Raw genomic sequence first — 26,541 nt, 5'->3', positions numbered from 1 at the left:
TATGTCATTGATTCTACTTCTATTTCAAGTTGCTTCGTGATCACTTTTCCTCTCTTTCTTTTCTGTATATTACTGTAAATTAATTTCACTTCATCTCTTTGATGAAGCCAATCTTTTGAAGCTTTCTCACCTTTTGCATAATTTTTGGAGTACTATTTGTTGTCTTTGCAACTTCATTATATTATCCTGCAAAGTATATCAATTCACCCTTTCATCCTACACACCACGTTAATATCTAATCATGTTCCTGAAGGAGAATAAAACAAATCTATATGCAAAATATAATTAATATATTTGTCCAATTGGTCTTTCAAGAAAAATTTGATACATGAAAAACAACTAAACTAATCAAATATTCTAACATTAAAATTACTCGTTAACGAACGTCATAAAAAAATGTATACAACTCTAAAATACATCGTCCAACTACAGCAAATTCTATATATATCTAAATATCTATATGTAACTTAAACTGCCGTTGTATTATCTGTTGAACATATTTGTTTTACGCCACACACACTATTATGGTACTCTATAAGGACGACAATATCACATTTCCATCATAGGATTTACAGACATAAGGAGTTTATAACAACATTTCGTCGTGAGATTAGAAAACGGGTAAGATTTGAAACTATTTCTATTGAGGGTCAACATGACAATATTTATTCACACGGGAATGCGATCCCATCCTTAGCTCCTGTAAAACAGATGTGCGTAAATCCTGTAAGATATTAATGTGGAATTTATTCTTTTATATTAACATATCTGTCAAGGGATCTAGGGATGTGAATTGATGATTATTTTAGCGAGAAATGACTGATCTGGCCGAGGCAGCCGCCATATTGGCCCCAGTTCAATAAAGTCGGGTTACGTCATTGGTTTGAAGAACAGAGAACACTGTACAGTGGACACGGACGCTGTAGAGAACGACTGAAATAGATGTTCATCTATCGGAAAATCGTAATTCACTTCCATCAACACAGTTTGAACACCGAGAAGCATTAGTGAGTGGTTTTGTACAACGAGATTCGTCAACACTGATCAAATAGGCTCCATTAAGGAGCTTCATCTAATGACGTTACAGTATTAGGTGTGACCACGAATGCAGTGGTTACCATCTTAAGATTTCATGTTCAAACAGAACACGTCATAACAGTCAAAGCTAGAGGGTGTACAGTTAACAGTCATGTCATATAAGGGTGTTATACTGGGTGCATTATAAAGGTAGCTGTTCCTTGAAGAAACACAAAATCCAACGCAGGCGCCACAGATACAACGTAAATATTCTGTGGAACCAAAAACATTTTTTTGTGGGTTTATATCTCTTATGTATATTTACATTTGTCCAACTTCAAGATGAGGTCAAGAATCACCAGCACAGACATTAAGCTAAACATCTGATGGCAGCAACAGGGTTATAGTAAGGTATATAACAACACCTACAATACAAGGATATGAGTTCCCAGCCTGGTTACGTGGACATATAACACACAAGGATAATCTCTCTCACAAGAAAATGATTATAAGATTAAGATTTTTTTTTTAACCTTCGAAGGAGGAGAGATGGACCCAAAAAATTCCAACTAGTCCACAACTTTCCCTTGGATATAAGGGTATCTAAGTTCTCTGTAAGTGAATTAAAAAATCGCGAACGTTTAGCAAGACATAAGTGTTTTCTTTATGAATTAAATTCTTTGCTTTGACTACAATCAATGACTTGGTATAACTCAACTTGCTCTTTCTCCAACTCGCTATGAGAATTATCTCTAACTTCTGTCTTCCTTTTTAATGTAGAACGTATAGCCAAATCTCACACTGATCTGTTCCCCTGAACAAGTCTGTCTTGGAGAGGCAACCTCTCTATACTCTTTGTGATGACCTCAACAACAAGACATCAGAGCTTGTCTTCAGCGAAGGTACACACCGGACGAAAACCTTTCCAGGCATTTGTTTCCATGGGTTCTGGAAGTGCCTCTCCGTGACCCCTCGCGTGGTCATCAACATAGCTACATCTGGGGACTGAAGGAATACCAGATCGAAGGTCATGAGCTCGTAGAGAGGAAGGCTGTACAGGGAAGGTGGGGAGGGGTTCGATTTGATTTCAAGGTTTCCATGAAGGGGCTGGCGTCCTGGAGGCGTCCATCTGGCCACAGCTGGTGAAGGTGCTGAGGACGAGGGAACTATAATAAGTCACTTATGAAAAAAAAAATAACCTATTGAGTCTCTAGTATCATCTCTGGCCTTGGGTTAATGGTGGAAACTTGTACTCAAGTGTGAGAAATGGTCTCGGTTGTGACCAGCAGGTGTGGGTGACAGAGACCGTTACTGAATACGTGAAACAGTGAAAAGCAAGTAAATTAATTTTGTAGTAATACTAGTGGTATTAGTAGTAGTAGTATTAATTAACACGTGATATGCTATCATTAGCGTCATGCAAAGAACTACTTAGAAAATGCTATTTGTATTCACTTTACATCCGGAGTGAAACATTATTTTATCACAATAATCCTGACTGTTATCATTCACTTCAAAATCTCCAAACCTTGAGTGGTTGACAACAGAAGCTGATCCACTAAAGTTACACAAAGTTGGGTTAGTGTTTAGCATTAAAGTTTAATACAAGGCCAAAGGACAAGGAATCATCAGGGAAGCAAAGCTAATACAAAAAAAAGAGGTTGTATCAATTATTTAGAAATACAAGAGTTGTATGAGGAAGTACACGACAGTGGTGTGACTCAAAGTAGAGTGATTTCACCTGGAGAATTACGTCTACTTTTTAACTACCTTGGAGGAGACGTGAGTGCCATCCAGCTTCCCCAGGCGCTGCTGTCACAGTGCCACTACAGTGTCACCGCAGTGCCACCAGGGCAGCGACGCCCCCCTCACACCTGCCTGTGAGTAAATAACATGTTTAGCTGTTATGTCGACGATCCTGGATGACCTTCTCCGTGAGGAAGGTCGCCCCACAAATGCCCCACGCTGGTGAATGAGAGGCAAAGGAATCAAATGAGTTTGTGTACACATTTTGTCCTGTTGGTACATCATACAAGTCTAGGAGGATAATAGTACTGATGTACTACTCAGATCCAAAGGCCAATTCTTCTCTCTTATCTACTTTCTAATTCACTTTGAGCCACTGACTGCCTCCCTCATCTCACAGCCTACCTTTCGTCAACTTGTAAGATGATAACAGGAAAACTTTGAAGGTATTTCATGGTTCTATTGTAACAAATTCTTTGGGATTTCCTCTTATCACCTCAATCCAACTTTTACTATTGACTAAGTAAGCTGTAACCTTCTTAAACTTAAGGTCACCTATCCTTCCATAATAGGGTCATGGACTTCCTTCATTCCAAATCTATTTTTTTTTCATGTCCTCCACCACTGCGCCTCATGCCTTCCCCATTCTTCCTCTGAGCCAGTAATATCTCCAGGTCCTTCTCCTTGCATAGCCTACTACCATAAGGATAAGGAACTCTCCTCACTAACTAACTATTCGTAGAAGCTGCTCTCCTTCCACACCCCGTCCCTGGAGTCCTCATCAACCCACCAACAATAGAACGGGCCAGGGGAACTTACCTTGGGTGACAAGTGGGCCGCAAGGTGTGCTGCTGGGGCTGAGGCTGTTTGTAGTGTTGTTGTTGTTGTTGCTGCTGATAGTGTTGCTGCAGCTGCTGATGGTGATGGGGCTGGGGGCGACGTGTCTTAGGGGAAGCGCACGTTACGGGGGATCCTGTGGAGGGGACGCGACACACACTGTTATGGAGACTGGATCGAGATGTGGCATCCGAATGGCGGTCGAGCCAGAGGAAAGACTGGATATAAGGTGTCTAATCCAGTGGACTGAGAGAAACATAAAGGATCGAATCACAGTGGAATAACATTAAGGTTTCAATCCAGTGGATGTCAGGCAATCTATAAACGAGTTAGCCATTACATCACTTCAGCTTAATGTAATTCCATCCATGTCATTTACTGTAAATATTAAAGTATTAAGAAGTAAGTTTTACAGGTAAATACTGCAGCACTGAGATTAACTTCGAAACAATTCATCTTCATACATCAAAAAATACAAGTTATACAACCCAATTCATCTTCATACATCAAAAAATACAAGTTATACATCAAAGTGATGTATGAAATGAGGGTACGAAACACATGGTACATAGGAAATGATTATTACTTACTTAATGGATACGAAGGTCTAGCGAGCAGCATTAACTTAATGGATATGAAAGCGTAGCGAGCAGCGCTAAGTATGAAGTGTGTATGTGGAGTAGTTACAGTGCAGTGTGACAATGGGTGGAGGACATACTCTATAGACAGTATGACAGTAGGTGGAAGGTATGCTCTCACGGCAGTGTGATGGGTGTCAGATATTGACAAGGGTTAATAGTATGATGTGTGGAACATTACGTCAGGTGGAGCAGTATGACACGTGCAGCATTATGAAGGGTAAAGCAGTATGACAGTCACAGCAGTATGACACGTGCAAGCCGGGTAAAGAAATATGACAACCAGAGCAGTATGACAGCCACAGCAGTATGACAGCCACAGCAGTATGACAGCCACAGCAGTATGACAGCCACAGCAGTATGAGAGGCGGCAGAGCAAGTGTGACAAACCTACTGGTCCTGAGGTGTCTGGGTGGGCGGCGGTGATGGGCGGCGGGGCTGTGGCCGCCCGCCTCGGGGCCGCCCAGTACCCCGCCGTACTCCGCCGCAGCCGCAGCCGCCGCAGACGCCACCGCCTGCGACCCGTCGTAAGGGAAGACCCTGGGGGTGGCCCGGCTCTCCATCTCGCTCTGTCAACACCAAGGGGGTGTCCATGATGACCTAACGTAACCTGATGCATCTCTGAACCTCCTGTTTTATATATATACCCCTTGTGAACACCACGGATGGTGGTTCTAATACAGGAGGAAACCTTGAGCAGTATGGCGACATGGTATAGAGTCAAAGGCTTTCGTAAATACTCTGGCTCAAGTTACTGGTAGATCCTAACTTACCAAGTTGGGAGAATCCACGTCATGTAGAGAGGGGGCTTGGTAGACGAGGGCCGTGAAGCCCTTTTGACCGCGGGGCTGCTGGTGGTGGGCGGCGTGTGTGGGCGGCGAGGGCGGCGCGGGGGGCGGCGGACTCCCTCCACCCATCTGGAAGGTGGCTGTAGCATAGGGGTACAGATCCTCCTCGCTGTACTCTCCTGCAGGAGAGACGAAGGGAGGTAACACGAGAGAAGCAGAATATCTCAAACTTATAATCTAGATAAATGATGATGAAGATCATGAACTAATTTATCCGGTATTGTCATTAATTATTGCAGCCCACGAGTGGGTCCCGGTAGACAGTTCTGGCATAGGCCGTTGCTCTGTGTAAAGATCACGTAAGCCCAGGAGATGGGAACTTACACAATGAACAAGCGATCATTTTGCTCAGCTTGGTACAATCACGTAGTCTGAATGACTGAAATGGAGGCAGCTTATACTATGTACTGGACGTAGCTAGTGGACCAAGCTTCCCCTGGGATCAAGTTTTAACTTACTGGAGGAAGAGAACATAAACCTCAAGATGTATTACAAGGTTCTGGACAGTACTAAATACGACGACTTTAGGACAACCTGGATAGTCCTGGAGGTCATGAGGTCAGAGCCGACCCAGGAGGTCACTGACTCTCCAAAGACAACCAGTTTCAAGCTCGGTTAAGCTTCTTCTGGGAGAAGACCCAAGTAGGAAGCAGGCTGGCGGGAGAACTGCCTCAAGGGGAACTCTGTTGCAGAGCTTGAGGATTTGCGAGGTGATGCCTCTATGAGTGACTCTTTTTTAGTGGTTAGCTGCTGCTGTGAGGGACAAGTGCCTCACGGATGATCAACCGTGAGGTGTGCAGGAGGAGTTCAAGACTTGACTGTGGTTCCTACAAGTCTTGGAAGACTTGGAACCAAGCCTTGAAGACTTCTTCGTCAGTACCTGTGTTGTCTCTCATGTCCTGCTGCTGCTGGTGTTGCTGCTGGGGAGGTGTGGGCGCCGGCCTCCTGACGGTGGTGTACACGTCCTCCCTCGCCTGCATGGCGGTCTTCTCCTCGCCGGAGGCAGTCACCACGTCAGGCACCTCCTTCTGCGGCGGGTTTCCTGACGGTCCTGTGAACGAGGGAGGAAAGGGAAGGGGTCAGACACATAGCCTAGCCCAACGTCTTCTGTGATTTCTGGTCGACGAAAACACAGTGATATGAACACTGATCTCCTGCTCAATATCTCAAGAATGGAATATCGATCAACTATCACTCGTTCTCAGGGAGAGAAAATGTACGAAAAAAAAAAAGAAAGAGAGAGACAGTATAACCAGATGGTATAAACCCTACACAGAGGTGAGGGGTTGGGCTGAAGAACCCTACAGAGAGGGTTGGGCACACTTACGCTTCCTGAGGCAGACGCAGACGGTGGCCAGTGTCAGGAGGAGGGCCAGGGCGGACACCGTGGCCGGCACCAGCACCCGGGGGTCGCGCCACGCTGGGGACGTCGACGGGGGACCAACTCCACCCAGACCAGGTCCCCGACCTGCTGGGGGTGACGACGGTCAATAGTTACCCTCAAGGAATGAGTGTCGTAACACAGGAACCTTATGTGTCGTAACACAGGACCCTTATGTGTCGTAACACAGGAGCCTTATGTGTCGTAACACAGGAGCCTTATGTGTCGTAACACAGGAACCTTATGTGTCGTAACAAAGGACGCCGGTATATCAGGGTGAAAGGATCTAAGGGCACTGTGGGTGGAAGGACCTAAGGGCACCGTGGGTGTATGGAGATACCGTGGGCGTACCTGAGATGCCCACACCGGGCGTGCTGACGGTGTAGTGGGCGGGCGTGGCTCCAGCAGCGTTGTGGGCGGTCACCCTCAGCTCGTAGCGCCCACCTGCTTCCAGGCCGCCCACTGCGTAGGTCCGGCTGGGTGGGATCTCGCTGCCCACTGTAGAGGAGAGGAAAGCGACAGTGAACCTGCCGTCTCACACATTCCCACTGGATACATAACAGTCTGGACCACTTGGAAAATCATGAGGGAATATATATACATGTATGAGGAGGAGGAGAGCACGACGGTACGACCCTCGAGCACGACGGTACGACCCTTGGGTATGAGATTCTGACCTCTGACCCGATTCTCAAGGGTCAGGTCACGGATGCGAGCGTGTGGTTTGGCCTCACCTGTAGTCCAGCGGGTGAGGGAGGCCCTCCGGTACTGGACGCTGAAGTGGGTGATGGGGCAGCCGCCATCGCCCCACTGGGCCAGGTAGAGGGTGGCCTGCGAGCTGTTGCTGGTGACGAACTGGAACTGAGGAGGTGCCTCTGGTGGGCGCCCTTTGGTGCGGGCCGCCTCTGTGCTGGAGGCTGCACTGCTCCCTGCATGACGACATGAAACAAACCATCACCATCACCCACACCATTACCATCATCAACACCAACAAATACATACATGTGTCAAGTACTTGTATGAGTCTTCACATAACTGCTCAGCAAACACAGTAAAGTTAATGGGAATAAATGAATTACTGAGCTAAGACTAATGTAGGTATGATACAACAATTTATACTCCAACATCCTTTATGGTCAGTTCCTGACTTACGTGACTGAAATAGTTCATAAGGACACGAGGGTCAGTGTTAAATCACTATGAGGTTCTGTGGGGTTAAGGGAGGGTCTTCTGAGGTTGGAGATAAACTGTTGTGGGGAGTGGGGTTGAGGCTACACTGTCACGAGGTTTGGGGTTGGGGTATACTGTTGTTGGGCGTGGGGGATGAGGTTTGACTTTTGTGGGGTGTGGGGACTTGGGCTAGACTGTTAAGTTGAAGGGGTTGAGGCTAGATTATTGTGGGGTTAGGGGTTGTTGTGGGGGGGTGTTTGTGGGAGGGGGTTGTTGTACTGACCGATGTGGTTGTGAGCGGTGAGGTAGAAGTGGTGGAGTGTACCACAGCGGAGGCCCGTGGCTGTGTAGGCTCGGCGGACTCCATCCACCTCCACAGTCATCCACTCTCCACCAGCAGACCTGCAACCAACCATCCACAGTTATAGCTACCACCCCCCGCTCCACTCTATACGTGACACGCTATATCCCACAGCTGGTTATACCACCAGTATATGGCCACTATACCCTAGGATATACAGGAGTACCTGAGCATATAGCAATACGGAGGAGGAGGTGGGTGGGTTCGACAGGGAGGACCTACCTGTAGTGTAGTGTGGCCCCCTGCAGGGCGGCTCCGCCGGTGTCCTCCACACTCCACTGTACCCTGATGGAGGAGGCTGTGGTCTCCGTCACGTGCAGGGAGGGCGCTGACGGCGGCACTGCCGGGGGGTCAAGAGAGGTCAGAGGTCACCAAACACACGTAAGGTATAGTGTTGTCTGCTGCTTCATATGAGGGTATACTGACCTGGCAGGGTGGGTATACTGACCTGGCAGGGTGGGTGAGGGTATACTGACCTGGCAGGGTGATGGTGGGTATAGTGACCTGGCAAGGTTGGTGGGTGAGGGAGGGTATACTGACCTGGTAGGGTGGGTGAGGGAGGGTATACTGACCTGGCAGGGTGAGGGTATACTGACCTGGCAGGGTGGGTGAGGGAGGGTATACTGACCTGGCAGGGTGGGTGAGGGAGGGTATACTGACCTGGCAGGGTGGGTGAGGGTATACTGACCTAGGACAGTGAGGTTGTAGGTGGCAGTGTCTGAGCCGTGGTGGTTGGTGGCGGTGCAGGTGTAGTGTCCAGTGTCAGACCGCTGGATGTCCGCCAGGGTCAGCGTCCCATCCGGCTGCACCCGGAACCTGTGGACGACATGACCTGTACACTGACCTGTGGACGACATGACCTGTACACTGGCCTGTGGACGACATGACCTGTACACTGACCTGTGGACGACATGACCTGTACACTGAGCTGTGGACGACATGACCTGTACACTGACCTGTGGACGACATGACCTGTACACTGGCCTGTGGACGACATGACCTGTACACTGACCTGTGGACGACATGACCTGTACACTGGCCTGTGGACGACATGACCTGTACACTGACCTGTGGACGACATGACCTGTACACTGACCTGAGCCATGAAAATGTTGACCTAACCTGTACACAACAGGGCCTTCAAACCTCTTATCATTAGCGGAATCTGAGTCATTCAATGTATATAATTCGTACACACATAGTGAAGTGTGGGTTGGCAACCACACATAGTTTTCGTCATGGGAATCAGACAAGGGTTGGTTATTTACGTTGCGTCTACAGGAGAGTCAGTGGAACGTGGGTAAATAACTCCGTAGAGTTTTCTCATGTTGTGGTAGTGAAATGTGGGTGGGTAATACCGTAGATTTACCTCCGTGTTTTGTTAAAATACAAATTGACTACATTCGTAGATATATATATATATATATATATATATATATATATATATATATATATATATATATATATATATATATATATATATATATCTTTTTCTGGCAGGTGAAATCTTGGATTGCGGGTTTGCAGGTATTATTTTATGTATTTATCTTTATTTCAAATTTATTCAAGATAATTCTGACGATATTAATGGTTGTTATTGTGGATTAGTATATAAGGGGAAGAAGAAGAGCATATACGGGGAAGGAGAGAGAGAGAGAGAGAGAGAGAGAGAGAGAGAGAGAGAGAGAGAGAGAGAGAGAGAGAGAGAGAGAGAGAGAGAGAGAGAGAGAGAGAGGAAGAAAGTACTTGCTAATTGACGCCCCCTCTATGTTCATGGTCTATCTCCCCTCCCCAGGTACTCCCCTGCCAAGGCTCACTTGCCCTGGGGGGGGAGGGCTGGCTTGCCTCTACCACGCCTTACCTGCCGTGGGAGGCGGGGATTGGCCTCCTCTGGTGGGCCCAGGTGAGGGAGGGCTCCGGCACGCCCACAGCTCCACACGCCAGACTCACGTCCTCCTTCCACGCCACCGTCAGGTTCCCTCCCACCGACCACACGCCCGCTGGCACTGCAAGAAGGCGTGGAATGGTTGACCAGGGGGACTTATTACTGCCACTCTCCGGTGGTGGCTACAACACTGTATAATACAATACATCAAGAGAAAATACATCATCCAAGGAGGCATATTACCCAAAACCTGGGAGGGGGTGGGGGTGACGTACCTGTGTGGGAGGTAGGTACCTGGAGGTGACGTACCTGTGTGGGAGGTACCTGGGAGGAGGCTGGGGGGGAACGTACCTGTGTGGGAGGTACCTGGGAGTGGGTTGACGTACCTGTGTGGGAGGTACCTGGGAGTGGGGTTGACGTACCTGTGTGGGAGGTACCTGGGAGTGGGGTTGACGTACCTGTGTGGGAGGTACCTGGGAGTGGGGTTGACGTACCTGTGTGGGAGGTACCTGGGAGTGGGGTTGACGTACCTGTGTGGGAGGTACCTGGGAGTGGGGTTGACGTACCTGTGTGGGAGGTACCTGGGAGTGGGGTTGACGTACCTGTGTGGGAGGTACCTGGGAGTGGGGTTGACGTACCTGTGTGGGAGGTACCTGGGAGTGGGGTTGACGTACCTGTGTGGGAGGTACCTGGGAGTGGGGTTGACGTACCTGTGTGGGAGGTACCTGGGAGTGGGGTTGACGTACCTGTGTGGGAAGGCTTGACCACAGCCACGGTGCTGGGGGGACCCTCGCCCATCCTGGAGGAGGCTGTCACCCACACCTGCACAACAGACATCATTACTCTCCAACACCTGTCCTCAACACCTGGTAGTACTACCGGTGCTACAGGTGTCGAGGACGGCACCTGTCCTCACTACCATGTAACATTCGTGCTACAGGTGTTAATCATATTCACAACAGTCCTTAACACCTGTGTCACTTTGATTACAGGTGTTAAGGACAACATGTGTGCACATCATCATCCTACACAACATAATATACATGTGTTAAAGACAACATCTGTCCATATCATCCTGCACAGCTTAGTCTACAGGTGTTCAAGATAACACCTGTTCTCTACAAGATACATTCTTAACATTCTATGTTACATAATGATACAGATGCTTACAGGTACAGCTGAGGCTACCTTATAATACAGTAGTTGTCAGCCAGGATCATACAGTACTTCAGCTGTACTGGACCATATTACCAACACTTCCTGTTGTGCCAACACTTCCTGTTGTGCCAACACTTCCAGTTGTTGCCAACACTTCCTGTTGTTGCCAACACTTCCTGTTGTGCCAACACTTCCAGTTGTTGCCAACACTTCCTGTTGTTGCCAACACTTCCTGTTGTTGCCAACACTTCCTATAGTACCCTTGTGAACTTTAGATTTCATAATATAAGTGTATCAAGACACCTTAAGTGCTATGTTGCCTGCCTGTAAGTATAAGTGTACTTAACTCCTCAAGTTGGTTGCCTGTAAGTATAAGTGTACTTAACACCTCAAGTTGGGCGGCCCGTAAGTAGGTTAGCGACCCAAGGAGAGCGGCAGGTGTGACTGACCTGGTGTGTGGTGTGGGCGAGGTCGTGCAGGGTCATGTGGGTCACGTGGGGCTCCACACGCCGGCTCTGGGCTCCTGCCCGCCCACCACCTGATGACTCCCAGTGCACCGTGTACCGGCTGATACGCCCGTGTGGGCGTGCTGGCGGCGCCCACGACACCACGGCCGCCCGCGGGCCTGACACCACCGCCTTGACGCGGGCGGGGGCCTCTGGCACTGTGGGAGGAGGGCGGGGTCATTACTGGCACTGTGGGAGGAGGGCGGGGTCATTACTGGCACTGTGGGAGGAGGGCGGGGTCATTACTGGCACTGTGGGAGGAGGGTGGGGTCATCACTGGCACTGTGGGAGGAGGGCGGGGTCATTACTGGCAGTGTGGGGGAAGGGCGGGGTCATTACTGGCACTGTGGGAGGAGGGCGGGGTCATTACTGGCAGTGTGGGAGGAGGGCGGGGTCATTACTGGCATTGTGGGAGGAGGGCGGGGTCATTACTGGCAGTGTGGGGGGAGGGCGGGGTCATCACTGGCATTTCTAATGTGGGAGATGATCATTACCAGCGTTCCTGGGGGAGGACGGGGTCAATACAGTTAATCCTTGGGAGGGAGAGGTCATCACTGGGGTAGGGAAGGTTATAACTGGCACCCCTGGGGGAAGGAGTTCACTTGCCACTGAAAATGGGGGGGTCTCATGGCACTGCTGTGATACAGTGTGGTACAGTGGTGTGGTACAGTGGTATGGTACAGTGGTGTGGTACAGTGGTGTCACACTCACCGTCATGGTCGGTGGTACAGTGTGGTACAGTGGTGTGGTACAGTGGTGTGGTACAGTGGTGTGGTACAGTGGTGTGGTACAGTGGTGTGGTACAGTGGTGTGGTACAGTGGTGTCACACTCACCGTCATGGTCGGTGGTACAGTGTGGTACAGTGGTGTGGTACAGTGGTGTGGTACAGTGGTGTGGTACAGTGGTGTGGTACAGTGGTGTCAGACTCACCGTCCTGGTCGGTGGTACAGTGGTGTGGTACAGTGGTGTGGTACAGTGGTGTGGTACAGTGGTGTCAGACTCACCGTCCTGGTCGGTGGTACAGATGATGGCATGTGATGGGGTACCTTCCCCGGCCCTGGTGGAAGCGGCAACGCTGACGCTGTAGTTCGTCCATGGTGTCAGCCCTGCCAACGTTGCCCGTAGTCCCTCTGACACCACGCTGCCGCTCCTGCCACCCTCTGACAACACAGATCAACAATGCGATAAGATTAACACACCCCTGACACCAAGGTGTCGGCCCCGCCACACCCTGCCAACACATAGCTATGTTAGGGTAAGGTTACTATGCCTCTGACACCACGATGCTGCTTCTGCCATCCCCTGACAACATGCACAAATTATATAAATCAAATCATTAAAAAAACATCCATACAAAAAAGATATCAATTTGGTTCCCAATAATATCCAGTATGATCTTATCAGTCAGTCAGAGAAGTGAGGATATTAAGATAAATAAGCATGGTAGAAAGATAAGATACTTTACAGTAGAGATAACAAAGATAAAATAACAGAAGACTTCTAAGTTATCATCACTGAAGGAGGGAGATTCCCTTCACAGTAGTTCCGGGTATGGAGTCTAACTACACTTAATTGGAAATGCCATAATTCGATTTCCTGGGAAGCCTACTCGAGATATGAACATATTAGACTCTGTACTAGCTGCAGTATGAGGCTCTTGAGCGATCACCGACCAATTATTCTTTTGAGGTTGGTTTCGATACTGCTCGTCAAGTTGGGGTGAATACGACAGTCGCGAAATTAAAAGAAAAAAAAGAAAAGAAAGAAACCCGATTCTATACTCGCGAATTTTAATGATCTTCGCTTTACTCTGGACAGGATGAGGTGGGATGAAGTCGTTCATTAAGAGAGTGGGACTCACCGTGGGAGGCGGCCTGGGAGAAGGCCACGCGGTAACTGATGATTAAACCGTTCCTGTAGCGGGGTGGGGGTGGGGACCACGTGACCACCAGGCTGGATGACGTCACACTATCGCACGTCACGTGACCAGGAGGGGCGCTGGGCTCTGGGTGGAGGAAGACCATGACGTGTCAATATGTATATCCTGAGTGTAAACAGCGACATATTACGTGTAAACAAATATATACTTAGTGTAAACAATTGCATACCAAGTGTATACAAATATATACCAAGTGTAAACAGCTACATACCAAGTGCATACAGGTATATCAAGTGTAAACAACAATATACCTCGTGTCAACAGCTATTGTTTATACCTCAAGTGTAAACACCTGGCCGCCCTCCAAGCCCGGGACGTTTAACACATGTGTCCCACAACTTGGTGTCAAGTGGTTTCGTCTTCAATTTCTGAACAACTTAATCTCCTAAGTATTGATCATACTCTCTCCACCCATCCACCATCATCATCCACCCCAGTAACCCTCCTCCACCCCGCCCCCAATCATCATCATCCACCAGTAAGTGACCTCCAGGCTCTCTCCAGTCGTCAGCATGCTGCACACACACACACACACACTGCCACCAGCAGCTGCAGCAACAGCTGATGATTCAGCTACAGCTGGTGCAGCAGTAGCAACAACATTCCCCCACAAATACCTGATGGCCTTGTGATCCTCTATCATAGTTTCCACCTTGTTTTCCAGGCCGATCTGGTCCCTTCCAGCCTGAGTTCTTCAGCAGTACCTTCGCTCCTCTATCTCTTTCGGTCTGGAACTCGTGCGTATCATCTTCCAGACCCACACATCCTTCCAGAGTACGGCTGGAACCTTTTACCCCCTCTCCCTCCCTCCCTCTAACAGGCTCCTTCGCTGTCTTGTGGCTTGCGTCCAGCGTACTCACTGTCCTCCAGCGTGGTGCCCAGGGCTGGCGGAGAGGCCGGACCGGCGCCCCTGGAGTTGAAGGCCTGGAGGACGACGGTGTAGCGGGCGTGGGGCCGGAGACCCGCCAGGGTGGCTGTAGTGACACCCGCGCCGTCCACTCCCACAGTCGTGAAGTTGTACGCGCCTCCCTCGCCCTCGCTGTAGGGGGAGAAGGGAGAGGGAAGTGAGTTCACACACCTCACACACACACACACACACATGGGAGAGTTCGAGGTGATGCTCAGGGAACAGCCCTTTTAAGAGGCCGAGCCATTCATCATTGGTACACATGAATATGTTGGAGACACCCAGCACATGTTGGGGACATCCAGCACATGTTGGGGACATCCAGTACATGTTGGGGACACCAACCCTTCCCACTCCATGCATGTTATGCACACCACAGACAAGCAGGGACAGAAAATATCCCAGGGAGTGAGTGACGTTCAAAACAGGGGAGTAATGAAGATGAATCTTGAGAAGTTGACGCGTCTTCCTCCACTGGATGGGGTGAGGAGCGAGTGAGTCCCCTCCCCACCCCAGCGACTCCCCCTGGGGAGTGATAACCCGCGCAGTATTCAACAAAATTCTCTTTACTGTTTCAACGCGAGGGAAAAATATTTAGCTCGAAAACTTCCTGTAAAAGTGTGTAAATATATTGCAGGTCTTAGGATGAAATGGCGGGGCCACTCACTCGGGGCACCAGTTGGTGGTGATGATGTATACATGATGTGAAACTCGTCTACTTGTATTAACAACTTAAAGTTTTGCTTTGGTTATAAGTTGGTTATTAAGAGATAGACATTGAAGATGAATTGACGAATATGATTCTGGGATTAGTCACAAAAATAGGGTCAAGCGTCGAAGTTATGATGTCCTTCTACAAGCCAGGAATACAGTGGGGTCCAACGCTGTAGGAGAAGACAGACATAAGCTGTTCCTGGCTGTACCAGTGGGTTCGAAGACTGTATGATTGGCCAGGAACACGATCCTGGATTGTACAGGATCATGTTGACTGTAGGAGTCATTAATGATCCAACGCGGTCCCACTGCCTCGCTTCTCATTTCCAAGACTTACTCCTTGATTCTCAAACTTTGTCGTGACGTCTGTGAGGAACGAACTGAATCTTCTTACAATTGATAGCCTCCAAGATCTATGAAAATATAACCTCAGTGCGACGTCTGGTAAATGACTGCTGTACGACACGACAAAGAAATGGGAAAGTATTTTCCCTATTTTTCCCCCTCTCAAAAGCAACACAGACGGTTTACTTAAGTTCTTTCACTCGTAATGAGAACATTTTGTGAAGAACATTGATAACAACGCCATTCCCAGTACAGGGGAAATCCCAGAGTGGTCAGTAGTGAGTATTTCTGAAGGCTGAAGTAACCCTTGTGGTCTTCAATGCCTCTTACACAATGGATGAACTCAATCACTATATATACTTATGACCTGACACTACCAAGGTACGATTTACTTATCGTGCTCACATAAGTACTGCATAGGGACGACTTATCCTTATTAACCGTCACCAACATTACTACTATTGGGAGGGGGAACTCATCCGTAGACCACAGGACCGAAAATGACGGGATGAGGAGGACGTCTCTATTGAAGGTCCACCTTCAACACTGGAGGACGACTCACCTATCGTCCTTGAAGCCCAGGTAGTAGCCCAGGACGGTGCCGTGGGTGAGGTTGTGTGGGGGCGGCTCCCAGGTCACCTGCAGCGCCGTCGAAGACACAGCCACAACCTTTGATGATGATGAAGAGAGAGATGACCTTAAGTAACCACACTTACAATACAAGTAATGATAAGTATCTCATAACAGCTCCAACTGGAGTAGTACATGTTGCCAGTGTTCCACTCGACCTCCTGATACAGGACAGCTTCAGGAACCAGAGCCATAACGTGGTACTCACTGCCACGCTCTGTGGGGCAGCTGAGGGCGGCTCCTCCTGCGTGGTGACCCTGAGGGGCGCCGACGGCTGGCTGCGCCCCACGCGGTTCTCCGCCACCACCGTCAGGGTGTAGGTGGTGGCCGGCAGGAGGCTCTCCAGCCGCAGACGACGCTGGTCCCCTTCCACCGTCACCTCACGAGGTCCTCCCAGCACTGAGGACGAGGGGCACGTCTTAGCTCATGTTAACAGGAGAAGGGCACGTTTTTGGTCATGTTAACAGAGGGGCACGTCTTTGGTCATGTTAATAGGTGAAAGGGACGTCTTGGGTCATGTTAACAGGAGAGGAAGCCATCTCAGGTCATGTTAACATAGGAAGGAGTTGATTTCAGGTCATGTTTATCCATGGGCACGTCTTAGATCATGTTAACAGCGGAAGGGTACGTCTTCGGTCATGTCAACAGGTGAAAGGGACGTCTTAGGTCATGTTAACAGGAGGGGAAACCACCTCAGGTCATGTAAACATGGGAAGGGCTAATGTGAGGCAGTGGTGGAGGGTCTGCTTCGGTCATATACGCCCAGGAGCTGTTACAATATGTCTCCCTTAACTTAATGTGGTCCCTGAATATAACATATATCACAATATGGGCAGTCTCCATCCCACCGTTGCTCTCTCTCTCTCTCTCTCTCTCTCTCTCTCTCTCTCTCTCTCTCTCTCTCTCTCTCTCTCTCAGGCACTTACTAGGCGACTGCTGGGCGTCGAAGGTGACGTGGTAGGCGGTGATGGGCGCGTTGGAGTCTTCCGGAGGCGTCCAGGTGAGGGTGAGGTGACGAGGCCCCTCCTCCGCCACGCCCACACCAGAGGGCGGGCCAGGCACGTCTACGGGGAGAGAGGGGGGGAGAGGGGAGGAGAGAGTCAGGGGTGAGAGCCATGTAGGAACTTAATAAAAGGCCTTGAAGGCCAGTGTAGTGTATACCGTGCACTACAGAGCTACACCTTGTACCATCATAGCCAGTGTACCATACACAGCTAACACTGTGCTACATGCTGTCCTCATAGTGTACCGTGTATCATCACGACTGTACCATGCAACGCTACCGGTGTACCATACATGACCACCAGTGTACCATGTACCACCGGTGTAACGTATATGGCCACTAGTGTACCATGTACCGCCGGTGTACCATGTACCGCCGGTGTAACGTACACGGTCACTAGTGTACCATGTACCGCCGGTGTACCATACATGACCACCAGTGTACCACGTACCGCCGGTGTACCGTACCGTGTACATGTACCGCCGGTGTACCGTGCCGTGTACCGTCGGTGTACCGTACCTTGCACCAGCAGATGGAAGTCAGCGGTGAGGGAGCCATGGGTGTTGGAGGCAGTACAGACATAAGTGCCAGAGTCGCTAAGGTGGGTATTCCGCAGCACCAGCTCGGACACCCGACCCGTCTCCACCTCCCGCTCAGACACCTCATACCTGCAGGAGGGAGGCAGACATGACCACATAATTATCACCTCCTCTCACTGGCTCTGAGAGAGAGAGAGAGAGAGAGAGAGAGAGAGAGAGAGTGTACACGTTACCTCGGGATGGGAGGCAGGGGCGCGGTGCCCCTGGTCCAGGTCAGGGTCAGGGGGTCATCACCGTGGGCCTCACAGGTCAGCGTGGCGCGTCCTCCCACCTTGACCTGCTGACGCTGGCTCCTCACACCGAACCACGGGGGCTCTGCCGACACACACACACACTCTCATTACTCATAACTGAACATGATCACCACACACACACACACACACACACACTCATTACTCATAACTGAACATGATCACCACACACACACACACACACACACACACACACTCATTACTCATAACTCATAACTGAACATGATCACCACACACACACACACACACACTTATGACACACTCATTATTCATAATAACATGATCACTACACACTCACCTACTCATAATTATCGTCATAGTTCATGAAGGCACAAACACTCACCACTCATACTCTCAAAGTCCCTCACACATACATTTATGAATAAAAATCTGGAGTTATGTTGTTCACTGAAGAACAAATATCTTGCCTTGTTATGAATGAACATCTGTATCAGCTATCTCGGTTGTAGAACATGTATCAGGTGGTGGTACAAGTGTCAGTATCAGGTAGTGGTACAAGTGCTAGTATCAGGCGGTGGTATTAGTGTCAGTATCAGGCAGTGGTATAAGTGTCAGTATCAGGCAGTGGTATAAGTGTCAGTATCAGGCAGTGGTATTAGTGTCAGTATCAGGCAGTGGTATAAGTGTCAGGGAGGGATCAACCCACTAACGGAATCACATATCCCCAGGTGTGGACCACAGCAACAGGCTCTACCTACCGTTGTGGCGGCAACAGGCTCTACCTACCGTTGTGGCGGCAACAGGACCTACCTACCTACCGTTGTGGCAGCAACAGGCTCTACCTACCTACCGTTGTGGCGGCAACAGGCTCTACCTACCTACCGTTGTGGCAGGCAACAGGACCTACCTACCGTTGACAACAGGCCTTACCGTTGACGCTGAGGGTGACCACCTTGGAGAGGCCGGCGCCCACGTTATTGTCCGCCTCACACAGGTAGCGCCCCTCATGCCGGCGCTCAGCTCGACTTACGGACAACGTCCCGTTCTCCCAGCCGACCACGCCCCCCTCGCCCGTAGCCACGCCCACAAACTCTCCAGAAGCTGCACCGCCAGGAAGAGAAAATGGTCGTTAGTGGTGGTTTTCTCCTGCTGGGGGAGGTCGTCAGTGGTTTTCTCCTGCTGGGGGAGGTCGTCAGTGGTTTTCTCCTCCTGGGAGGTCGTCAGCGGTAGTCTCCTGCTGGGGAAGGTCGTCAGTAGTGGTAGTCTCCTGCTGGGGAAGGTCGTCAGTAGTGGTAGTCTCCTGCTGGAGGAGGTCGTCAGTAGTAGTCTCCTGCTGGGGGAGATCGTCTGTAGTGGTAGTCTCCTGCAGGGGGAGGTCGTCAGTGGTTTTCTCCTCCTGGGAGGTCGTCAGCGGTAGTCTCCTGCTGGGGAAGGTCGTCAGGAGTGGTCTCCTGCTGGGGGAGGTCGTCAGTAGTAGTCACCTGCTGGGGGAGGTCGTCAGTAGTAGTCTCCTGCTGGAGGAGGTCGTCAGCGGTAGTCTCCTGCTGGGGGAGGTCGTCAGTAGTGGTCTCCTGCTGGGGAGGTCGTCAGCGGTAGTCTCCTGCTGGGGGAGGTCGTCAGCGGTAGTCTCCTGCTGGGGGAGGTCGTCAGCGGTAGTCTCCTGCTGGAGGAGGTCGTCAGTGGTAGTAGTCTCCTGCTGGGGGAGGTCGTCAGTGGTCGTCTCCTGCCGAAGGAGGTCATCAGTGGTTGAAACAAAATGATATACAGTAAAAAGTATATATAAACAACAAAAATCACATATTTGCCAAATGTTCACACAACTAAAATATATATATATTTCCGTGTGGATGAAAGTCATTCAAAAGAAAAACAAAAAGTTCTAATTACCAACAATTAGACATCTTTTGCCATCGGGGATAAATGAATACTTCATAAGACTTGCCACTGAATGAAAAACGAGAATGAATGACCAAAATAGTATTCAATGCTAGACTCACTGAGCACCAAAGCCTCTACGCTCTGGTGTTCTCTCCACGTCGATGTTAAGGGCCTGATGCTCAATGTGTTGTCATTGGATTGGAAAAAAAAAAAAAAGAGGAAGAAAATTACGTCGGTATGTTGAGGGACTGATTGTACGATGGTTCCTCTGTAGCCAGACCACCACCATCACAATGTGGGGTCTCACAGGAAGATGAAATAATACATGGAGGGTAAAATAGATCAAGGAGGAGAGTAGTGAGGTAATATGGCTTTGAGGACGACGGTACGATCCTTGAGGACGACGGTACGGCCCTTGAGTACGACCCTTGAGGACGACGGTACGACCCTTGAGGATGACGGTAGGGCCCTTGAGGACGACGGTACGACCCTTGAGGATGACGGTAGGGCCCTTGAGGACGACGGTACGACCCTTGAGGATGCTAGTGTGATCCTTGAGCTTGATGGTGCTCGACCCTTAAGCACGATATCACGACCCTTGAGCATAGACGGTCCGACCCTTGAACACGACGATACGACCCTTGAGCACGACGATACGACCCTTGAGCACGACGATACGACCCTTGAGCACGACGATACTACCCTTGAGCACGAAGGTACGATGCCCCGAACACGACGTAACGACCCTGGAACACTAAGTCACGAACTTTGGGTGGTAAGGAGCGTCCTGGGCCCCTGACTTGACCCACTAAGGTTAAGCGTCGCACCCTCACGCTCAACGGTCGTGTAGTCGTGCTCCAAGACTCGTACCGTCGTGCCCCAAGGCCCGTACCGTCGTGCCCCAAGGTTCATCCAGCTACACTCGTCTCTCGAGGGCTAATTAGCAGCTTTCAACACCCCGGGGGACGGGTGGGATGACTCGATCCCATCATCCCTGGCTTGACATCATTGCACAATATTCAGTGGAGTATTTACACCCTGTCGCATAGCGGCGGACCCGGAGGCGCTTCTAAGTCCAGGTTTCTCAATCCAATGGCCAACTAATTAGTTGTGATTCTCAGTGAACCAGCGGAGAACGTCTCTCCCAGTTTATGGCTCGTTTCCAGCCAGAGCCCCAGGTGGCAATGTCTGGTTTAAACCAAATGCCTGATACATATCATAGCAATACAGATTATGATGAAAGGGTTCTCGTATAATTGCATTGTCAAGACTGAGTATATATATATATATATATATATATATATATATATATATATATATATATATATATATATATATATATATATATATATATATATATATATATATACACTTGCAGGTTACTAGCAATCATCCTACACAATTATGGAACTCAGACGCATTTCTCGTGCGACCTCCACATCCACAAAACGGATTAATTTAACCCCACTTTTCACCACCGATCCAAAAGGTCATAAACATGAAACTGTTCCTGATGGATATGTTTTATACTTCTTCCTCCCAATGCAAAACACTCAGGAGTGTGTGTGTGTGTGTGTGTGTGTGTGTGTGTGTGTGTGGCAGACTCGTTCCGAGAGCAGTAAAAAGAGGGTCTCGAATGGCGAGGGTAAGCGAGGCAATCAGCTATAAACAACAGGACCTCAAAGCCAGACTCAGAGCCACAGACTGGCTCCGGGGCGTTGTGAGGAGCACCTGGCATGTACTGGTGGAGGGTGAGGGTGTGGGGTTAACTCCCCAGCCCCACGGGGCTCAGTGGTTGGGTTGGGATCAGGGAAGGGAAGTGTGTACATCACTCCACCTCCACAGATCCGTGTGTCTCATCACCCTGAAGTGGTTCAGTGTGCCTCTGACCAGGGGGCGAAGCAGGACAACCCTCTCGTACCCACGACACTGTGAACCAAGTCCTGGTATCATTATCCTTCCAGCGACCCCGTCCGACTGATTACGCTCCAGGGGCGGCGGGGGCGGGCAGCGGGAGGAGAGAAAAAGATAACAGATTTTAATGGCAGGGATCAAGTGGCCCTTCTGGATCATGAAGGAGGTCATTGTGAGGAGAGAGAGAGAGAGAGAGAGAGAGAGAGAGAGAGAGAGAGAGAGAGAGAGAGAGAGAGAGAGAGAGAGAGAGCGCCTGGTAATTGCATACCAGCCGACTCCAGCTGCCAATCAAGAACGAGGGGGGGGGGGGAGAAAAAAAGATGGCTAACGATATGGCTGCTGACCCTAAACTACCCAGGCAGGACCTGGTAAAAGGTATGTCATTAGACCTCACACTGAACACCATTGCAGAGTCTGTCTTCTATCTTGGGCCTCCACAACGTATGTGAAGTCCATCTGTGGTGCCTACATCGCCCTGAGTGTCCATAGCATCTGTGACATCAATTCTCGGGGGGAGGGGGTGTCCACTACCCTGGGCCCCCACAGCATCTGTGACGTCAACCTGTGGCGGGTTGCCCACTGTCCTGGGCCTCCACCGTGACGCCAGGCTGTGGAGTATCCACCATCCATCCACTGCGTCTGTCATTTCTGGTTTTATACAGTCATCACGTACCCCTGACCTCCTCACCACAAATTCAATCACCAGAGAGTGTCTCTCACGTTTATATGCCATAATTCATATGTTAAACTTCCTGGGAATTCAAACCAGAAAGCCTTTGGAAGCGACACATCCACAAATCACTCAAGTGTCGTCAATTATACCAAGTGATAATACCAAGTGATTATACCAAGTGATTATACCAAGTGATTATACCAAGTGATTATACCAAGTGATAATACCAAGTGATTATACCAAGTGATTATACCAAGTGATTATACCAAGTGATTATACCAAGTGATTATACCAAGCTTCAAATGCTTTGAAACTGGATACATACAAGGTGTCTTTTAAGTTTAGAAATGATGGTACAGGTGGAGCCCTGGATTTTTCGATACATAACTGAGATTGAGAGAACAAAAAAATTTAAAAAATTAATAAATGAAAAGGGAAAAAACTTTTTGTTCAGCTTCCAGAAACCTTCGTCCGCGTCTTTAACATCTGCAAAGTCTGTATTTGATTTCCAGGAAGTCTGATACTTCACGAACTTTATACTTGGTCAACTTCCAGAACTCCGTGCCTTCTGAACTTCCCCAAAACTTTGTACTTCCTAAACTTCTTTGGAATTTTGCAACTCCTCTTCTGGAACATTGTGAATCCTTTGATTCCAGACACCTTATATTTTCTCAGCTTCCAGGAACTTTAAATTTTGGGACCTTAGATTTTCTCAGCTTCCAGAAACTCTACACTTTCTCAGGTTCCAAAAAGCTTTACCTTCCAGCTTCCAGAAACTTTATACTTCCTCATCTTCCAGACGCTTTATACTTTCCCAAGCTTCTAAAAACTTGATACTTTCCCAGATTTCAAAATCTTTATATACTCTTTTAATCTTCCAGGAACTCTGCACTTTCTCAGCCTACTGGAACTCTGTGTCCTTTTGTCGTCCATGGACCTGGAACTTTTTCAAACCTTGAAGGAGGTCTTTGCTCTCGCGAGTTCCACGAACTTCGTCCATTCTTAAGCCAAAGGATCTTTTAATATCTAAGTTTCCTGGGACTCCTTTATTTCTTCAACTTCCAACCTCCCAAAAGAGGTAGACTAAAGCCAGGTGTTGCAAAGGGTATTTTCTATCCTCCTTTCTTTGTCACGAAAGTTACATAAAAAGGAGAGAGAGAATGGGAAGCTATACAAGGCTGGAGGAGTAAGTTCGCTTACCGCGTCTCTGAAAAGGAAAAATGAGCGCCATTTTCGCGTAACAAAGAAAACTTATCTTGCGAGGATCAGAGAGAAATGGAGTAAGTTGACTTTACCCCAGACTATCTTAATAATCACTTTAATCTATTTACCTGTGGTAATTTAAAATCACTGTGGGGGAAAAGTGGACTTTGTACGAGTACGTTACGATATAGCGTTATGAATAGCATTATGACGACAACCATTCATTTGAAAAGGTATATGAATCAGATAAATAGAATAAATAATAGGAAGAGAGAGAAAAAAGATAAAGACTAAATGAAACAAGAACATGGAAAGTTACTTTTGAAAACAACACGTAAACAGTCCAGAGGTAGTTAGCACAAAGGTAGTTACACAGACAGAGAGACATTCAGGTAACAAATCCCGTTCAGTACTGACCTGTCTCCTTGCGCCAGGCGACCGTGGGGTTGGGAAAGCCCTTGGCCAGGCAGTGGAGTGCCACAGTGCCGCCCAGGGCCACGCTGGCACTAGCTGGCTCCACCACCCAGGCGGGAGGCACTGTGAGGGGGGAGGACACAGGCCCAAAGAGGGGCACGAAAATCAGGACAAAAAACTCAAGATAAAGTTATAAAAAAAAGATACCTAACCTGATCAAAGACATTTCAAAGGAAGTGAGCAATCTACTTGGTTACTTCTGCTTCAAATGATAAGCTAAATGGAGATCAGTGTTTAATTACATTAATGCTTGTGTTGCCAGACAAATCTCCTCATGGGATTCTGACTTCTGGTTTAAGAGTTCTTAGATTAATTCAAGTCAAAGCTTCCAGTGATCTGAACATTTAAGTAAGTCCAATGATCTATAAGTACTGGGATTTAAGTGCTGTTTGAACTTTCGGTTGTTTGAATCTTTGATAAAAGTCCAGAGGAATGATCAAAAAATATCTTTCTCTGAGTGAAGACCTGCTTATAAATAACTGAAGAAGACATTTGGCTTAAGGTACAAATCTTAATTCATCTGAGACACGTAATATGGATTTCATTCCAGTATTAAGCATTGGCAGTATGAACCTGGTGTGGCGGGCTGTGTGTTGTTGGTTCGGGAGTTCTGTGTCTAAAGAGAAAGCACCAGAGAAGACGTCTTACACGGGAACCACACTGTCAGGAGTCTCGTCTCGTGAAACCGACCGCGAACACATTGGTGTGACCCTAACCCTTCAGGGAGGCGAAGGAAATGTTTTCTAGACTACAAAGATGACCGAGTGTCATCCCCAGTAGCGTCCTCTGCTTGGCGAAGTAACTGGTCATCATACCAGCCCAAGGAGTGCACGATTCTCCCACTTCAAAGAGTCGTCATGAGGTGGCAATGAGTTAGTGTCAGGCAGTATCTGGATGGAGAGAACATTTCCTTAGCCTCTGGTCCCTCCTGCTCTGTCCTCAGGTCAGACATCAACACGGTGTCATGTGGTGGTAACAGGTCATCGTCAATGAAGCAAGAGGCGATGGGTCGACGCCTTGTGGTGCGGGAGATGCAAGGAGAACGCGCGGAGCGCGCCACCGAAGTGTGGGGTTCGCTGCTTTAAAGAAGGAAAACGAAGATTTCTCAGGTCACAGTGAGAGAACCCATCGCCTCTGCTCCACCATGTTTATCATGGCCTGGTCATGTGGAGAGAGGATCAGTGTACTCGTTCGCAACTCACCTGCGTGAAGAAATTCTACTCGTCTTCTATTTTCATGTATGTCATACTCGGCCTCCATCTCCCTACCTACGTGGGGCAGTCAAAAAGTTTTGTAAACAGGGTATAAACAAATAGGCAGACAACCAATGATCATTCTGTTTGTGTTTAGCGCGACCTACATTAATGTTCGTCCAACTGCTGTTCCATTTGTCGTCCTTCGAGGTCGTGAGGCCAATCTGACAGAAGTCTTCCCGAACGATGGTTAGACACAGCTTCATTATTCTTTCTCGAGCACGACACCGTCCTCAAAGCGGCGGCCACGCGGGTGGGACATCACGTATGAGGCAGATCAAAGTCACCCGGAGTCAGTTCTGGGTCGTGAGGAGGGTGACCGAGTCACATCAGACACGGGTGGCAGCTTGGCCAATGCCACCTCTGTTGACTGGTGTATTACGTCGTGAAGCAGGAACAAGCCTTTGGTCATCATCTTCCCCCAACACCGTTTCTCGCTTGTGGCACTGCACAATTTTCGGATCAGGCCGGCACGACAGTCGTATGGGGTCGCTCTACGAAGAGGAATCCCTTTGACATCCCTGAAAGTCGAGGCCAGTGATACTGTCGCACCAAGACTGCATTCGGACGTCCGGTGTTTCCCACTGTAAGGCTTCGAACCCAGACTTTTGATGGATCGAAAGACGGGGGAAAAAAAAGGACTGGTCAGATTAGCATCATACAGCTCAAGCAGCTTGCAATTGAGGCGAAACCCCGTCCAGTGTCGTCGATACCGAGAGATAAGGTTCCTGGGGAACCCAACTTGCTTATACTGGCATACTTGGGTGTTGAAAGATGGTCACAACACTTCCATGTCATTCCAGTGTTCATTAATCATAATGCTCCTCGATCCGCCTTAATGAAGTTCTAGACTTAAACCATAATGGTATCTGAGGGCCTTCCTGTCCTCAAAGACTCTCACGATCGCGCTTGAACTCTTTGGCCCATCTTGCTACCGTGCCACACGAAGAGGCGCAATAACCCAACACAACCAGCAGGTGTTGATGGATAGTCCTCACACACACACACACACATACACACACACACACATACACCCTTGAACGAAGGACTTTGTGACACCCCGATGCTCTGGGACAACATCATTTTCTCAGATACTTTTGCAAAATCTTATCTGCAACGCGGTCCATCATCAGTGATACTGATACGTATGAGAAACAGAGCCGTACCCAAAACGGGTCCTTGCGGCATCCCATTTGTTACGTCCAACATTCTTAATCAAACTTAAGCTTCTTATTACTAAACACAGAAT

General features: G+C 48.8%; 1 protein-coding gene across 4 annotated transcripts in view; it reads right to left on the bottom strand.

The window, feature by feature from the left end:
- Nucleotides 1–280: 280 nt before the first annotated feature.
- The window catches only part of LOC139748375 (cell adhesion molecule Dscam2-like), a 178,438-nt gene continuing 152,177 nt past the window's right edge, over nt 281–26,541 (bottom strand). For 3 of the 4 annotated variants that reach the window (XM_071661485.1, XM_071661484.1, XM_071661488.1), the window contains 25 exons: nt 23,983–24,102; nt 18,828–18,998; nt 17,859–18,000; nt 17,606–17,754; nt 17,010–17,147; nt 16,292–16,482; nt 16,016–16,122; nt 14,348–14,526; nt 13,410–13,553; nt 12,553–12,708; nt 11,491–11,705; nt 10,630–10,705; nt 9,860–10,004; nt 8,687–8,814; nt 8,221–8,338; nt 7,921–8,039; nt 7,202–7,396; nt 6,819–6,965; nt 6,414–6,554; nt 5,967–6,137; nt 5,012–5,205; nt 4,633–4,807; nt 3,583–3,736; nt 2,788–2,895; nt 281–2,168 (listed from right to left, as the gene is read on the bottom strand). In XM_071661485.1, coding sequence (XP_071517586.1) covers nt 2,886–2,895; nt 3,583–3,736; nt 4,633–4,807; nt 5,012–5,205; nt 5,967–6,137; nt 6,414–6,554; nt 6,819–6,965; nt 7,202–7,396; nt 7,921–8,039; nt 8,221–8,338; nt 8,687–8,814; nt 9,860–10,004; nt 10,630–10,705; nt 11,491–11,705; nt 12,553–12,708; nt 13,410–13,553; nt 14,348–14,526; nt 16,016–16,122; nt 16,292–16,482; nt 17,010–17,147; nt 17,606–17,754; nt 17,859–18,000; nt 18,828–18,998; nt 23,983–24,102 — 3,485 coding nt within the window. In that variant the 3' untranslated portion in view covers nt 281–2,168; nt 2,788–2,885. Of the gene's footprint in view, nt 2,169–2,787; nt 2,896–3,582; nt 3,737–4,628; nt 4,808–5,011; nt 5,206–5,966; nt 6,138–6,413; nt 6,555–6,818; nt 6,966–7,201; nt 7,397–7,920; nt 8,040–8,220; nt 8,339–8,686; nt 8,815–9,859; nt 10,005–10,629; nt 10,706–11,490; nt 11,706–12,552; nt 12,709–13,409; nt 13,554–14,347; nt 14,527–16,015; nt 16,123–16,291; nt 16,483–17,009; nt 17,148–17,605; nt 17,755–17,858; nt 18,001–18,827; nt 18,999–23,982; nt 24,103–26,541 lie in introns of all 4 variants that reach the window. The other variant, XM_071661486.1, reaches the window with a different exon arrangement.

This window comes from Panulirus ornatus, chromosome 73, assembly GCF_036320965.1.
Source record: "Panulirus ornatus isolate Po-2019 chromosome 73, ASM3632096v1, whole genome shotgun sequence".
Classification (NCBI taxonomy): Eukaryota; Metazoa; Arthropoda; class Malacostraca; order Decapoda; family Palinuridae; genus Panulirus; species Panulirus ornatus.
Note: the sequence above shows the minus strand (reverse complement) of the source record. Positions and strands in the feature narration are given on the sequence as shown.